The sequence below is a fragment of the Balaenoptera acutorostrata genome, chromosome 2, assembly GCF_949987535.1.
Source record: "Balaenoptera acutorostrata chromosome 2, mBalAcu1.1, whole genome shotgun sequence".
In the NCBI taxonomy this organism is placed as follows: Eukaryota; Metazoa; Chordata; class Mammalia; order Artiodactyla; family Balaenopteridae; genus Balaenoptera; species Balaenoptera acutorostrata.
In genome coordinates this window covers 39,504,372-39,520,168 of record NC_080065.1, presented here as the reverse complement: position 1 = coordinate 39,520,168, position 15,797 = coordinate 39,504,372, and the positions used below count along the sequence as shown (strand labels likewise).

Sequence of the window (15,797 nt, the reverse complement as noted above, 5' to 3'; positions counted from 1 at the left end):
CTAACTATAATTTGCAAGAATAAAATTTTCCATGAATCAGTAAAGCCCTGAAAGCTTTCAAAGGCCTTTTCTAGAAGGCGTGATTTCTGAAGCATAGCATTCCAGTAAACTTGGAGAGCAGTGACGAAACATTCTAAAGATAAAGCCATGACATTCTGTTTCATCCCTCTGGGGAAAAAATCATCACCCTGCTGACATAATTCAAAGGAGTTATGTATTTAGTCACACTTTCTCCCATTCCTCTGGAGAGGTTTAGATGTGACCTTTCAGTTCTAACCCTGTGTGCGCAGTAGAGGACTAGAATCACAAGGTCTGAATAGAATTAACCAGCACAAGACTCTGCTGTACTGGTTTAGCCACCGTATTATACTCCGGAAAGTGCACTCCCTAACTGGGAGAAAGAAGCGAGAAAAAAACCAAGGCTGGTGGACAGCAACTCACTGGCATTTGGAAAATCAGTTCCAGGAAAGGACTGGTTTAAAGCAAAGTTCACAGGCTAAATGTCGTCCTATACCTTACTGCAGAAGTTCCCAAGTTCTGCTTTTCCTACCGTAAACCAAAAACAAAGGAGGAGGATGGGGGGAAAAATGGCCTTATTTCAATTCCTAAATGATTCATTCCATGGGTTTTTACTATCCCGTACATCAGATCCCATTGCTGCTGTGTTTTTCATCTTCCCAAATGCAACAGGAAGGAGAATGAGAAAAAGGTTATTAGATCTTCCTCTTCCATCTGTATAGTAGAGGAAACAGGAGCACCCTTGGCCCCCTGCTGAGTTCTCACTTCCCTTTTCACTTCTCTCCATTGCGAGGGGAAGGAACTAGCCACCATCACGTCAGGTGTCACCTGCGTACCCCAAATCCACATCCCCTCCTCAATTCTTCTCAAAGTCCTTGACAACCACTTCTGGTCCCTGCCAGTCCAGTGCTGCCACGTGGCTTCCCCCCCTGAACTCACCAGCACCCTCTCCATTCCAGTGCCTTCATGTCTTTGTTACTCACAGTGACCCAGACAATGCAGCCCAAGCACCCAGTTCTCTGAAGAAGTTGGTCTATGAGTGAAACTTGAAATATCCAGGGGCAAACTGGACTCCATATCATTTAAGCAATCTTTCCATTAGTATTATTCTTCACAAATGGCTTTTGGAAAGAACTGATAAGCAGAGTTCAAGGTTGTAATCTTTGGCAAGAATATGAAGTACAAATATTTCATATAGAACAAGGCAGTCATATGCTTTGACAATCAACATGACCGAGATCCAATATGGTTTTCCACTCTTCCCCCAAATGAATTATCTACTATGATCCAACTGTTTTTTCCTACCACTATCTTAATCACTGTATGTAACAGTTTCAAATATTGGTCATTCTAATTACTGTCTCATCATCTATATCACTATTTTACCAGCATCCAAAAGATCTCCATCCAGACTTACAGTATATACCATGTTAAATGTCTATAATTACTTAAACAGTGAAGAAAACAGTTCAATTCCTCAGCCCAATACATACGTCTAAGAAATAAGAGTTTAAGAACAGCAATCTTGAGTGCTTTGAAATTCAAATGTTACTATTTTTGCTGCCTTAGTAAATCAACACTTTAAAAATTTCACTTAAAAAAGTTTTTTTTTCTCCTTGTTAATTAACCTAATTCTTCTTTCCCTTGAGAATCCAAAGAGCAGCTGGATTATGAAAGTTGCTGCCACTGGAGTGAAGTTTGGGGTTTGGGTTTGTTTTTGTTTTTTAACCATTCTGCCCCAGTAATATTTGTTGGCAAAGACTCTCAAAAACTGGCAAGAGCTATAAATTAGATATCTGAACTATTCTCCCCTATCTATACAAAAGAGCTGTCCAACTTTCCAGTACTAAAATGCTTTAATTAACAAGACTTATGCCTTAGGGGACTAGAAAATTTGCCTCTAAGTCAGATGAACATATGGGTTATAAGTTATTAATTATACAAACTAAGGCTTTGGGATCAGATAAATTGAATTAAACCCTAAAGCTGAATGATACATAATATATCCCATATTTGTGTTGGATAGGAAAACAGTAAAATCTGAAAGTTAGGGTAATGACTTAAATGTAATCAGAAAGGCCAAGGCCCACCTTCCAGATTCATTACCAGATACTTAACTGATACTCACTGGCTCAGGAAAAACTGAAAGTCTACTGCATGAACAGATTAGTCCTCTCTATTAGTCTCTCTATTACAACCCTAGAAAGAAGAGTATATAGAATGATAAAGAGATTTATGTACCGGAAAACTGTCCAAAGTTAGATAGATAAATCAATAGATAGATAGATAGAATGTATAAAAACTTATACATTTACTATATACTATTCCTTAGTTGGATGCGTAACTTAAACACAAACTCCCAAATTAAGACAAACGTAAGAAAACAAAGGATGGTTAATAAGGCCAAAAAGACAAATCAATGTTAGCACTTTACTGCCTAATTCTTTTTTTTTTTTTTTTTTTGGTAACAGACTGTAGGGTATAATGGATTTTTAAAAAATTATTTCTAGTTGAATTTCAAAAAGACATAGTGAACAACAGATCAACACAGAATAAAAATAAGTCATATTTACCAGTTATATGACTTATCAGAAAGGGAGGAATAATAAAATAAGGTGAATGAAAATTATTTTTGTTGCTTTTAGACCTCGCCATAATTAATAACCCAAGATCAACAATCTTTTGGAGTATTACTTTAAGAAATTAAATACCCAAAAATCCCTTAAATCACTTAAACAATAAAGTAAAATAAAACCAACCAGAGCATGAATTTTCAATTCAATTAACACAACTGAATGACAAAGGATTAGCAAGTATCAAAGAAATGAGATCATCCTAAATTTTTAAAATATAGAAAAATATTTACTATAAATGATGGAAATAAATTAATAAATCCAAGTATAATTATTTTAATTTAAATTGAATGCAGGAATTATCTCAAAAAAAAAAAAAATCCAAGTTGCTGCTTCCCAGATATACCTACCACTACTTTGAGAAAAGGAAAAGGGCATGACTCAAGATACTATTTACTTTCTTCTAATAGAACCTTCATGATATAATTCAGTCTTGAGGTTACAAATGACCTGAGATCCATTAACAAATTGCATTTACCACTTAAAAATTAAAAAGGAGTCTTTCCTGATTTAAAACACATGCACACACAAACAGATCTTAATCTCAGGCACAGCAAAAAAGAAATTGATTACCAAACCAACAAATGCTATGAGTTTTAAACTCAATAAACATGAGTATTATAGTAAAAAATTTCACACCAGTTATTTCTTTTTCTGATTTAGAGATACTTTTTACATGTTAATAATTGTTTCAAGAAACTTAATGCCAAATTAATTATATATAGAGATAGATATTCCAAATATTCTTCACACATTCAACCTATACAGAGCTTTTGGCATAATGGCAAAGTCACGAAGAAAATCTACACTTTTACTGCAAAAGACATAATCTTTACTGGTGCTAAAAAGACATAATCTTTACGGGCGCTTAAACAAAGAGGTAGCTAAAAAGTGCCACCATTTCTCTCAAATGTTATCATTTACATAACACCTTAAAACACACTCTGATTTGGGAAAAAAATTATTCTTCCAAGCAGTTAAGACAGATTAATCTCATCTATTTCATGGTAGCAAAATCCTCCTCAGATATTAATAACAGGCAGAATTACTTGATTTTAGCCTTTCGTCACCAGAGACAATTGCTACATCACTATGCAAACATGATGAACTCATTTTATTAGTCAAATAGTTGAATTCCATTCAAGTGCACTTAATACAGTACTACACATTATAAATTGATTGAAGTTAGAGAGACCTCCAATTGGAAATGGGGTTTAAAAAATACAGCTAATACTGATTTCAAATTATATGTTTCGTTGGTGTCCTCATGAAACATACAAAGCAAATGATTTGTTTCCAGCATCTCTGAAAGATTATCTAGTCCTTTAATGTATTAAAATAGAAGTGAGAAAATACACCCCTGAAATATAGAATCAGAAGTACAGTTTGAAAAATTGAAACTAATTTGATATGTTTAATTCAGATTATGGTTAAATGGTAAGGGGACAGCTCAAGAGTTGATGAAAGTTTCAAATTAGTCACATTTGTTGAAAAGACATAAATGCAGGTGGCTGTAATGTTTACACTGCGTCAGATTTTTTCAAATCTATGTATAATGGAAGTCCTAAAAAATCATAAAGACTTCATTTCCTAAAACACTGCTGACTATTGAGGAAAATCCAAACGGATTACATCTAAAATGAGGCTGTTCCTTCTCCTTGTGTAAAATACTTTTGGAATTCATAACACAAAAAATATGCACAGGAAGACATTTAGACTTGTCAATCCTTTTTTTTTTAAATGGAGGGACTGCTGCTCTTGAAAATTTTCCCTGTATTTGCTTTGCTTTCTTCAGTCTTCCTTTTCTTTCAAGAGCTCTGATGTAGATGTGTATCAGCTGTATACGTTTATAATTTATTTGCCTGTTCCCACAAGTGAAGAGGCGGCTTTGTTAGACAACAGCTTGATCCCTGTGTGTTACTTCTGGTAGGATTCTCTAATTTTCGCCTGCAGGGCGTCACATGTCTTCTTGGCATCGCCTAGAAGCATGGCTGTGTTAGGTTTGTAGAAGATTGGATTGTCCACTGCAGCATAGCCAACGCCTAAGGACCTCTTCATAACAATGACCTAAGAACCAAAGATTAAGTGAGATGGTGTATTTAACAGACCTGGCCAGGACCTGTTCAACAAAGAAACATTGCCCTGCCCTGACTCTGAACAAAGCAGGGACCATGACTAATTCTTTACTACAAAGACTTAAAATACACAAGGAGTAGTTTTACATGCATGTTTACTTTGTATTAACTTTAATTCTTTAAATGTGCCCATACTCTTATATCCATTAGAGAAAAGGTCGTGTTAACAATAGTATATCTCCAAGTGATAAGTGATTTTTTTCCTCAGTGCTTTTCTCTATAAAGACTATGTATAACATTTTCTAGTCAGAAGAATAAGCATCTTTCTCTGAATGGGCTAAAGAGAACAAATTTAGTGCATAAGCTTCTACTACCCATCCTAAGATAAATGTAGTTGAGTGGGAAAATGGTATGATTCTTAGTCCACTGCTTTAAAGTAAAGGATATCAGACAGAAAGGATATAAGACAAGAGCCCAAAGAGCAATCTAGTGTGTCACAGAACAGAGCTAATGACTAACAGAATGCTTCCACGAAGAAAGATGAAGGGGTGAGTCCAGCCATCTCTAATACCGATGTGTTCTAGACATTGACAACTACACGGATTGTGGATGTTGCTGTCCTGTTGAATATCAAGTCAATTCTTCTTGAAATGAAAAGCCTTTCTATGGTCTTTTAGGACACGCAGTCTATTCAAAAATGGAAGCAGAGCAAATTTATTCATGTTCCATATAACATTAATACAGTAATGTACCCTACAAACTCAAATATTGGTGGTCAATGCAACTGTCCATATACACACGAACAAGTGCATGTCATATCTACTCACTCACCACAAATACTATGTTTAAAACTCACACATTTACAATAAAGAGAGACAAATTAAAGGGAAAATATACGTTACATCATAATGATTCTTAAAATGCAGATATGACTTGAGAATGGTAAATAGACTTGCCCACAGTCGGGGCAGAGGAAAATTTATAAGCGTTTGCGTTCTCTGCAATATAGCAATTCGCTTTTTCAGAAGTAATGTGTTGTGAGCAGGGCTTGCTTCCTTCCATGTGATTGTTTGGTTTTCTAAATCACCTTTCTTCTGTACACTCCATAAGATACAAATTCCCTTTCAAAAAAATTAAATGAAAAACTGTGCTCATCGTCATATGTGAAGGCGACGATACTGCCTCAGTGTCCTGGAGGGAAGCCATTTGCTTCACTGGACTCGGCCTGGAATTCAGCCAGACTCATCCCGAAAGCTCACAGGTCCTTTTTCAGCTGTGGTTACGGATTGTGTTAACCCATCCAGATAATCTCTTCTAGTTCTAATCGAGATCAGGGCATTCACTCAGGTCCTCTGGTGACCACAGAACAGACAGAAGCTGGATGTAGAGAGCTGGACCCTAAATCTCCTCTAACCCATCCAGATAATCTCTTCTCGTTCTAATCGAGATCAGGGCATTCACTCAGGTCCTCTGGTGACCACAGAACAGACAGAAGCTGGATGTAGAGAGCTGGACCCTAAATCTCCTCTAACTCCTGAGTCTCCTAAAAGGCATCATCATTTCTCATCAAGTGACCAAGGAAAGTTCTGTGTATGTATTTTAAGAGACCTTTAATTATTAGAATGAAACACAAGTCTGAAACTTTACCTGCTTTGATTTCCAGACCTCAAGGACTGGCATGCCTGCAATAATAGAGTTGGGGTCTTCTTGAGCCGCTGAATTAACAGTGTCATTAGCTCCAATTACAAGGACCAAATCAGTGTCTACATAATAAAAGAAAATATAAAAATTAAAAGGGTCACATTTACTTTCAGGCAAATTATGGTGACCTGACTTTATAACAACAACAACAACAGAAGCTAATATTTATAGGACAGACACTTGTGCCAGGCACTGTACAAAGAGCTTTATCAGAGAGGTTCAGTAATTTAGCCAATGTCACACAGCTTAAAAGCAATAGGTCCTGCATCTGATACCTGAGCACCCTGACTGGAACTTGCATTATTATGCTTTCCCTCCCCTCAATGGATCTACCTAATCTGACTTTATAGCTCGTTTATGATCCCAAAATGATCTTGCCAGTAACATTAAAGATCTGCATTCCCATAAATGGGTGTTGAATTTTGTCAAAAGCTTTTTTTGCATCTATTGAGATGATCATATGGTTTTTCTCCTTCAGTTTGTTAATATGGTGTATCGCATTGATTGATTTGCATATATTGAAGAATCCTTGCATTCCTGGGATAAACTCCACTTGATCATGGTGTATGATCCTTTTAATGTGCTGTTGGATTCTGTTTGCTAGTATTTTGTTGAGGATTTTTGCATCTATGCTCATCAGTGATATTGGTCTGTAGTTTTCTTTCTTTGTGACATGGATAAAGAAGATGTGGCACATATATACAATGGAATATTACTCAGCCATAAAAAGAAATGAAACTGAGTTATTTGTAGTGAGGTGGATGGACTTAGAGTCTGTCATACAGAGTGAAGTAAGTCAGAAAGAGTAAAACAAATACCGTATGCTAACACGTATATATGAAATCTAAAAAAAAAAAAATGGTTCTGAAGAACCTAGGGTCAGGACAGGAATAAAGACACAGACGTAGAGAATGGGCTTGAGGACACAGGGAGGCGGAAGGGTAAGCTGGGACGAAGTGAGAGAGTGACATGGACATATATACACTACCAAATGTAAAATAGATAGCTAGTGGGAAGCAGCTACATAACACAGGCAGATCAGCTCGGTGCTTTGTGACCACCTAGAGGGGTGGGATAGGGAGGGTGGGAGGGAGACGCAAGAGGGAGGGGATATGCGGATATATGTATATGTATAGATGATTCACTTTGTTATAAAGCAGAAACTAACACACCATTGTAAAGCAACTATGCTCCAATAAAGATGTTTAAAAAAAAAAACAGATCTGCATTCCATTTTCAACTTTTAAAATGACTACTTAATATGCAATTCAATGTCTAAAAGAAAATGGTCTAAGAGTCTGTACTATATTAAAGCTGTGTCCATAATTCCTGGAACTGGCAGGTTTCACACATAATTTAGCAACAGTGAAGTCTGAAAGGGGGCATAAAATTAAAATGGTCTAAATTCCCTCTTTAAGGATAATATAAGGTACCTTAGAACTCTGCCAAAAATGCCATGTGAATCTAGACATACACACAATTTCATTATTTTTCTCTAATAAACAGGACTTTTTAAGTTTACAGTGGATACGTGCCAGAGGGAACTGGTTTAATTTTCACAAACATGATCTTGGGCCAAATGTCATAGCATTCAACATCTACCCAGTGACAGCCACAAAGTCCAACACCTTATCTAGTGAAGTCCTGGTACTTTAAAGAAAACAGAAAACTACTTACTGACCATGAGTTGGTACAACCGAAAACCAGTAAAATCTCAGACACTGGCAAGAATCAGACACTAAATCATCAGCAGAAGCAATTTTATAAATGAGGAACCTGAGGTTGAGTACCTAGTTCAAGGCCACAAGCAAATGAGACTCAGGACCTGGATTCCAAAGCCAGGTCTGTTCCAAATCCCTCTGCAATGCAGTCCACTGCACTGCCTCCCAAGATTTTCACCATCCTTCAGATCTCCTCAGAGGGAGAAAATTACCCATGCTGCTTATAAATCTGTGGCACCTTGTTCAGTATTGTCTTTCGCTTATGTAATTTCAACTGCATACTCACTAGGAGCAGGTTACTCTTCATCTGACTAGTAGGTCTTCAGTAATCCCACAATTTATGCCCTAAGACTGGCATCACTCTATTCGTACTAAGAACACCTAAACTTCACCATTATCCCCATCACTTACCTGGGAAGTCATGGTTGATCTCATCCATCTCCAACACAATATCATATGGCACCCCAGCCTCAGCCAGCAGCACATTAAGCTGACCAGGCATCCGGCCTGCAACTGGGTGAATTCCAAACCTAGACATGAAACAAATGAACAGCTGGCCTTACTGGATGGGCCAAAATGTACAGAGAGCCCAATATCACCTCCAAATCTGCACACTTTGTTCTTGGCACCTCTGCTTCTCCTGGTACTGTCTGATCTCTACAAGCAGGAATAGAATCTGTCTAGATATACGGTCAATCTACAAATAGTAAGGTTTGGAGATTCAAGATCTCAGTATATACAAACTGTGACTCCTCTCAAAAAAATAAGTGTGACTTTAGAACCTGACTCTTCCATATATGTTTTAAGTTCAATGAACTCCCAACAACATTAATAATATCACCTTACATTTAATAAGCATTATGTTCTCTCATGATACTTTATGATAATTTTTGAATCTTTTTGAAGTCTGCCTGGAATTAAACGTTTGCCATGAAAAACACTGTCATGCACATAAGTTAAAGGCCTACTTTCAGAGAGTAATATGCAGCATTACTCTACATCACAGAAGAAATGGGAGAGTAACACGCTGGAGTGTTTAAAAGGCAGAGTAGTACACAAATCAGACATCTGCTCTTTTATTAACGCAAAAGAAACTGAAGCATCAAGCAATTTCGTTCAACCACAGCCATAATCGTATCTCTGAAGTCATGTAATCCAGCCTCTTGCCCACAGTATTGATCTCTGTCTCCCCAGCACTGGGCACAGTCCCTGGCACACAGGAAGGACCAAATAAAAGGTGAGTGAGTGGGCTTCCCTGGTGGCGCAGTGGTTGAGAGTCTGCCTGCCAATGCAGGGGACATGGGTTCGAGCCCTGGTCTGGGAAGATCCCACATGCCGCGGAGCAACTAGGTCCGTGAGCCACAATTACTGAGCCTGCGCGTCTGGAGCCTGTGCTCCGCAACAAGAGAGGCCGCGATAGTGAGAGGCCCGCACACCGCGATGAAGAGTGGCCCCCGCTCGCCACAACTAGAGAAAGCCCTCGCACAGAAACGAAGACCCAACACAGCCAAAAATAAATAAATAAATAAATAAATTTATTAAAAAAAAAAAAAAGTGAGTGAGTGAGTGAATGAATGAATGAATCCAGTGAAGAAATGCATTTTATACTACCTCTAGGCAGGGATCCATCCAACCTCAGCTTAAATACCTTCAGTGTCCAGAAACTAACTCCATTCTAGCTCTATTCCATTACTAGAAAAATCCCAATAACTATATAAATATATATTACATATCACACACACACACACTCATTATATTAAACCAAAAAGAACCTCCAACTCATTGCTTTCCAAGGTCTGTAGTTTGAGGGTCTACTCCCTCTTTCACATGTGGATTCCTCTGAGCTAACCTAGGATGCCTGTTAAGCAAAACATCTTCAATTCTTTCAACTGTTCAGTGACTGACAGGACTTCTAGACTCACTGCTGTCCTAGTCACCTGTTCCTATACTGTCACCGTCCAGCTCAAACCTCAGTCCCCCACAGTAAATACAATATGCTGGATGTGATCTAGATGCACAAGGCACAGCAAGAAAGTCATACCCTCAGGCCCCTTTCAGAAGCCTAAGTCTGTAACAGCTCCCACACCACACTGCTGGTTTTTATCACTGACAGTTATTTAAGATGCCCTATTGGAACTCTACTCAGTGCTCTGTGGTGACCTAATTGGGAAAGAAATCCAAGGAAGAGGGAATATATGTATACATGTGGCTGACTCACTTTGCTGTACAGCAGAAACTAACACACCATTGTAAAGCAGTTGTACTCCAAAAAAAAAAAAGATGCCCTGTTACTTTTCACAGGAACTGCTGCCAAGCCAGGCCTCCCCACTCGTAACACAGTCCCTGTTAGGAACAGATTAAAACAGCATAGGAATTGACCCCTCCCAAAAGCAGACCTGAAAAGAGCTATAAAGTGGCTATTTATATTGTCCAAATAACTGATATATGGTTTTCTACATCTTTAAATGAAGATAATCTGATAATGAAGAGCCTGAATTACTGGGGAGCTCGTAATTGGAAAACAAGATATCAAATGATAGGTTCTCTTTAATCAATTTTTTTTTTAAATTTATTTTTGGCTGCACTGGGTCTTCATTGCTATGTGCGGGCTTTCTCTAGTTGTGGCGAGCTGGGGCTACTCTTCATTGCGGTGCACGGGCTTCTCATTGCAGTGGCTACTCTTGTTGCGGAGCACGGGCTCTAGGCACAAGGGCTTCAGTAATTGCAGCACGTGGGCTCAGTAGTTGCGGCACACAGGCCCTAGAGAGCGTGGGCTTCAGTAGTTGTGGTGCCTGAGCCCAGTAGTTGCGGCTCGCGGGCTCTAGAGCGCAGGCTCAGTAGTTGTGGTGCACAGGCTTAGTTGCTCCGCAGCATGTGGGATCTTCCCGGACCAGGGATCAAACCCGTGTCCCCTGCACTGGCAGGCGGATTTGTAACCACTGCACCATCAGGGAAGTCCCTCAAATTCTCTTTTATATAATCTTCATCTGGGACCACTGAATGTTCCTTAATAACCAACTTATGTTTAAAAAAACAGAAACTCAGGGCTAAAAGGAAACAAAACAGTTATCTCTAGATGGTTTACAACAGATAATCATTTTACTTCTCCTCTATTTAAAAATGTTTTCCAAATTTTCTATGAGAATGAACAATTTTATGGTGGGAAAAAATTAACTTCATTTAAAATAAATTAATACTTCATGCTTTTATATTGTGATACAATTTACAAATTTCTTATATATTATTTCATTCTATCCCTAATCATCTTTTTTTTTTTTTTTTTTAAAGGATTTTCTTATTTATTTATTTATTTATTTATTTATTTTTGGCTGTGTTGGGTCTTCGGTTCGTGCGAGGGCTTTCTCCAGTTGCGGCAAGCGGGGGCCACTCTTCATCGCGGTGCGGGGACCGCTCTTCATCGCGGTGCGGGGACCGCTCTTCATCGCGGTGCGCGGGCCCCTCTCCATCGCGGCCCCTCCCGTCGCGGGGCACAGGCTCCAGACGCGCAGGCTCAGCAATTGTGGCTCACGGGCCCAGCCGCTCCGCGGCATGTGGGATCTTCCCAGACCAGGGCTCGAACCCGTGTCCCCTGCATTAGCAGGCAGACTCTCAACCACTGCGCCACCAGGGAAGCCCTCCCTAATCATCTTTAATGATCTCCATCAAGAATTAGAATTTAGAGTAGCTGATTCAAATCCAGGACTTAGTTAAACAAACTGGGTTTTAGAGCTACATTCCTGTACCTTAAAAAAAGAAGAGAGCAAGAATATATATATAAGAGGGGCTGTCAGCATATATTTTGGCATAATGGCTAATACTGACTCTTTGAGATGTGCTGTACAACTTTTTTAGTATAGCTAACCTGTAAGTCGAACTCAGGTCTTTCGGCCTCAAGAGTCTTTTCACTACTATACAATATAGGCAGTATAGTCAAGCATTTAAGAGGTATTTTTGTTTAGTTAGTAGCTCAAGTTAACTAGTTACATGATGTTCAGTAAGTTACTTAATAGCTCCCTCTCTCTCAATTTTCCCATAGAGTACTAACCACCTGTTATTACAAGCCCACATCATGTAGAAGAGGTTTGAGAAATACCTATTTATCTCTGCTTGAATGGGTGAAATAAGGAGTTCTAAGAATCCAATTTACAATGTTGAGAAAAACTAAGCACCCAGAAAGTTTCAAACAATACTATAAGCTATAAATTTTTTTAATTTAATTAAGTATTTGCATGGACATAGGAGAAAAAAAAAGTCTCTTAGTACACAAAGTACCTGCAACAATGCAAAACATTTACCAGCACCTCTTAAATGCTGGGGAAGTAGGTTCTGAAAAATTACTAGCAGTAGGAGGTAGAATGAACTGTATAGAATGGACTATTAATAATCTAAGACTTTTTAAAATTTTTTATTGGAGCATAGTTGATTTACAATGTTGTGTTAGTTTCTGCTGTACAGCAAAGTGAATCAGTTATACATATATATATCCACTCTTTTTTATTTTTTTACTCTTTAATTTATTTATATTTATTTTTGGCTGCATTGGGTCTTCATTGCTGCGTGCGGGCTTTCTCTAGTTGCGGTGAGTGGGGGCTACTCTTCGTTGCAGTATGCGGGCTTCTCATTGCGGTAGCTTCTCTTGTTGCAGAGCACAGGCTCTAGGTGCGTGGGCTTCAGTAGTTGTGGCACACGGGCTCAGCAGTTGTGGCACATGGGCTTAGCTGCTCCACGGCATGTGGGATCTTCCTGGACCAGGGCTCGAACCTGTGTCCCCTGCACTGGCAGGCAGATTCTTAACCACTGCGCCAGCAGGGAAGTCCCTCCACTCTTTTTTAGATTCTTTCCCCAAACAGGCCATTACAGAGTACTGAGTACAGTTCCCTGTGCTATACAGTAGGTCCTTATTAGTTATCTATTTTATATATAGTGGTGTATATATGTAAGACTCTTTTAAAAGGCACTTATCATCTCTTCCCTCAGTGGGCTACCTACAGTTTTATTTTTTTTATTGAAGTATAGTTGATTTACTACTTTATTTTGGTGAGAATAAAATTAATAAATAAATAAAATTAATCATTTTTTGGAAATGTAACAGTTCAACAGTTGAGTAAAAATTTTTAAATGTTCTCTAAAAACAAGATTGTTGGGCTTCCCTGGTGGCGCAGTGGTTGAGAATCTGCCTGCCAATGCAGGGGACATGGGTTCGAGCCCTGGTCTGGGAAGATCCCACATGCCGCGGAGCAACTGGGCCCATGAGCCACAACTACTGAGCCTGAGCGTCTGGAGCCTCTGCTCCGCAACAAGAGAGGCCGCGATAGTGAGAGGCCCATGCACCGCGATGAAGAGTGGCCCCCACTCGCTGCAACTGGAGAAAGCCCTCACACAGAAACAAAGACCCAACACAGCCAAAAATAAAAATAATAAATAAATAATAAATAAAAAAATTAAAAAAAAAAAAAAAGATTGGTTTTTTTTGGCTAGACATTGCTATCCTAATGTCATTGTCTGTTCCAAACCAGGGTTTTTAATCACTCCTGAAAACAAAAGAAATGAGGCAAAATACTGACAATTCATGTTCATACTCTTCATGTAGTAACACAAACTATATTCAGCACTACTGCAGCTATTTTCAAACTGCCTCAGAGAAAGCATTTCCAAAATATTACACAGACTCTTGGGTTGAGATGCCCACTTTAAAATTTTAATACCTTTACAATGGCAATAAGATAAAACATTTGAAAAAAAATTTCTCCAGGCACCAAACTATATGCTCATTAAATGGGAGTTACTAATACTAACCCTCAATCCTGAACATGAATGTCATTTTAATTTTTAACAATAATATAGAATTTTAAGCATGAATATAAAAAATAGAGAAAAATGCAGTATACTGAAATAACCAAAATATACTCCTAAGCCTGCTGATTACATGAATGTAGAAAAAGAAAAGGCATGATGAATGAAGTTTCAGAGGTGCTTGATTTTGTAAACAAGCATCACAGTCTCCAGTTCAGGACTTTTAAACCTTTCTTCAATGATGGGGAGGGATGAACAATCCCTTAGGTTCACAGGAAATAACAGAAGCAGTAAGAAAAAGACAATAACAGACTCAGAGAAGGTAAAGCTCACTTACATGTAATAAACAATTGAATTTTAAAAAAGAGGAAAGACTGAATTTGTGTAATCCTTACAAAAAGTGAGAAAGAAGGCAGAGCACAAAGCAAAATAAATGTGCATGGAAGAATGACATGGACATGTGTCTTTAAAGGCACATATGACACTAAGGTGTATAAAGAAAGTAATTTAAACATCAAAATACATAAGGATAGTCATGGATTACAACCCACTGCGGAAAGTGGGAATTCATGAGTCAAGACCGATAACAGGTTCATAAGTCAATAAGGAAAGGAAGAAAGGAAGGAAGGGAGGGTGGGAACACTCTCCCCTATAGTGGTAGACCATCAACTGATAAATGTAGTGGGGTTATAAAACCACCATTTTGCCACTATCATAATAAAGTTTGGTTCAAATAAAAATCATCAGCAGCACATGCTCAATCTAAGGAGTAAAGCTTGAATGAGGAGCAGGATTTTGCAAGGTCTTAAAGAGAGCTCAACAGAGAAAGAAAAAAAAAATCAGTGAAGACTTTCAGTGCTTTCTCTGACAGCTACTTTATTGAAATTGATCAATAATAAGTAGTTGTTAGAACATCTGGATACTTTGCTCAATGGGCATTTGGTTAAGTGGGCAGAGTCTGTATTTCTTTTTCTCCCCAGCTAATAGTTCCTTATAATACCTAATAAAATAAATTACCAAGATTAACAAACCAAATCTCAGCCAAGAAGAACTTAAATTGAAACTAATTTATTACGTATTTTAAGGTACTGTTTGGTATACACAAAATATTTGGTGTACAGAATGTTTTAACTTTATGTTCTTTAAATATCAAGTGGGAGCAACAGTCAGCTCTACCCACCACGAGTCCCTCCCATCAGGAAACTGGCACAAGCCTCTTAGAGAGCCTCATCCACCAGAGGGCAGACAGCAGAAGCAAGAAGAACTACAATCCTGCAGCCTGTGGAACAAAAACCACATTCACAGAAAGACAGACAAGATTAAAAGGCAGAGGACTATGTACCAGATGAAGGAACAAGATAAAACCCCAGAAAAACAACTAAATGAAGTGGAGATAGGCAACCTTCCAGAAAAAGAATTCAGAATAATGATAGTGAAGATGATCCAGGACCTCAGAAAAAGAATGGAGGCAAAGATCGAGAAGATCCAAGAAATGTTTAACAAAGACCTAGAAGAATTAAAGAACAAACAAACAGAGATGAACAATACAATAACTGAAATGAAAACTACACTAGAAGGAATAAATGGCAGAATAACTGAGGCAGAAGAACAGATAAGGAACCTGGAAGACAGAATGGTGGAATTCACTGCTGTGGAACAGAATAAAGAAAAAAGAAATGAAGACAGCCTAAGAGACCTCTGGGACAACATTAAACGCAACAACATTCGCATTATAGGGGTCCCAGAAGGAGAAGAGAGAAAGAAAGGATGCAAGAAAATGTTTGAAGAGATTATAGTCGAAAACTTTCCTAACATGGGAAAGGAACTAGCCACCCAAGTCCAGGAAGCACAGAGAG

At 38.4% G+C, this 15,797-nt stretch overlaps 1 protein-coding gene across 4 annotated transcripts in view; it reads right to left on the bottom strand.

Annotated features, from left to right (window-relative positions):
- Positions 1 to 3,750: 3,750 nt before the first annotated feature.
- Positions 3,751 to 15,797, bottom strand: part of NNT (nicotinamide nucleotide transhydrogenase) — a 104,384-nt gene continuing 92,337 nt past the window's right edge. For all 4 annotated transcript variants that reach the window (XM_007195557.3, XM_007195553.3, XM_007195555.3 and 1 more), the window contains exons 20-22: positions 8,560 to 8,678; positions 6,374 to 6,489; positions 3,751 to 4,718 (exon numbers count right to left, since the gene is read on the bottom strand). In XM_007195557.3, the coding sequence (XP_007195619.2) occupies positions 4,569 to 4,718; positions 6,374 to 6,489; positions 8,560 to 8,678 (385 nt within the window). In that variant the 3' untranslated portion in view covers positions 3,751 to 4,568. The remainder of the gene's footprint in view (positions 4,719 to 6,373; positions 6,490 to 8,559; positions 8,679 to 15,797) is intronic.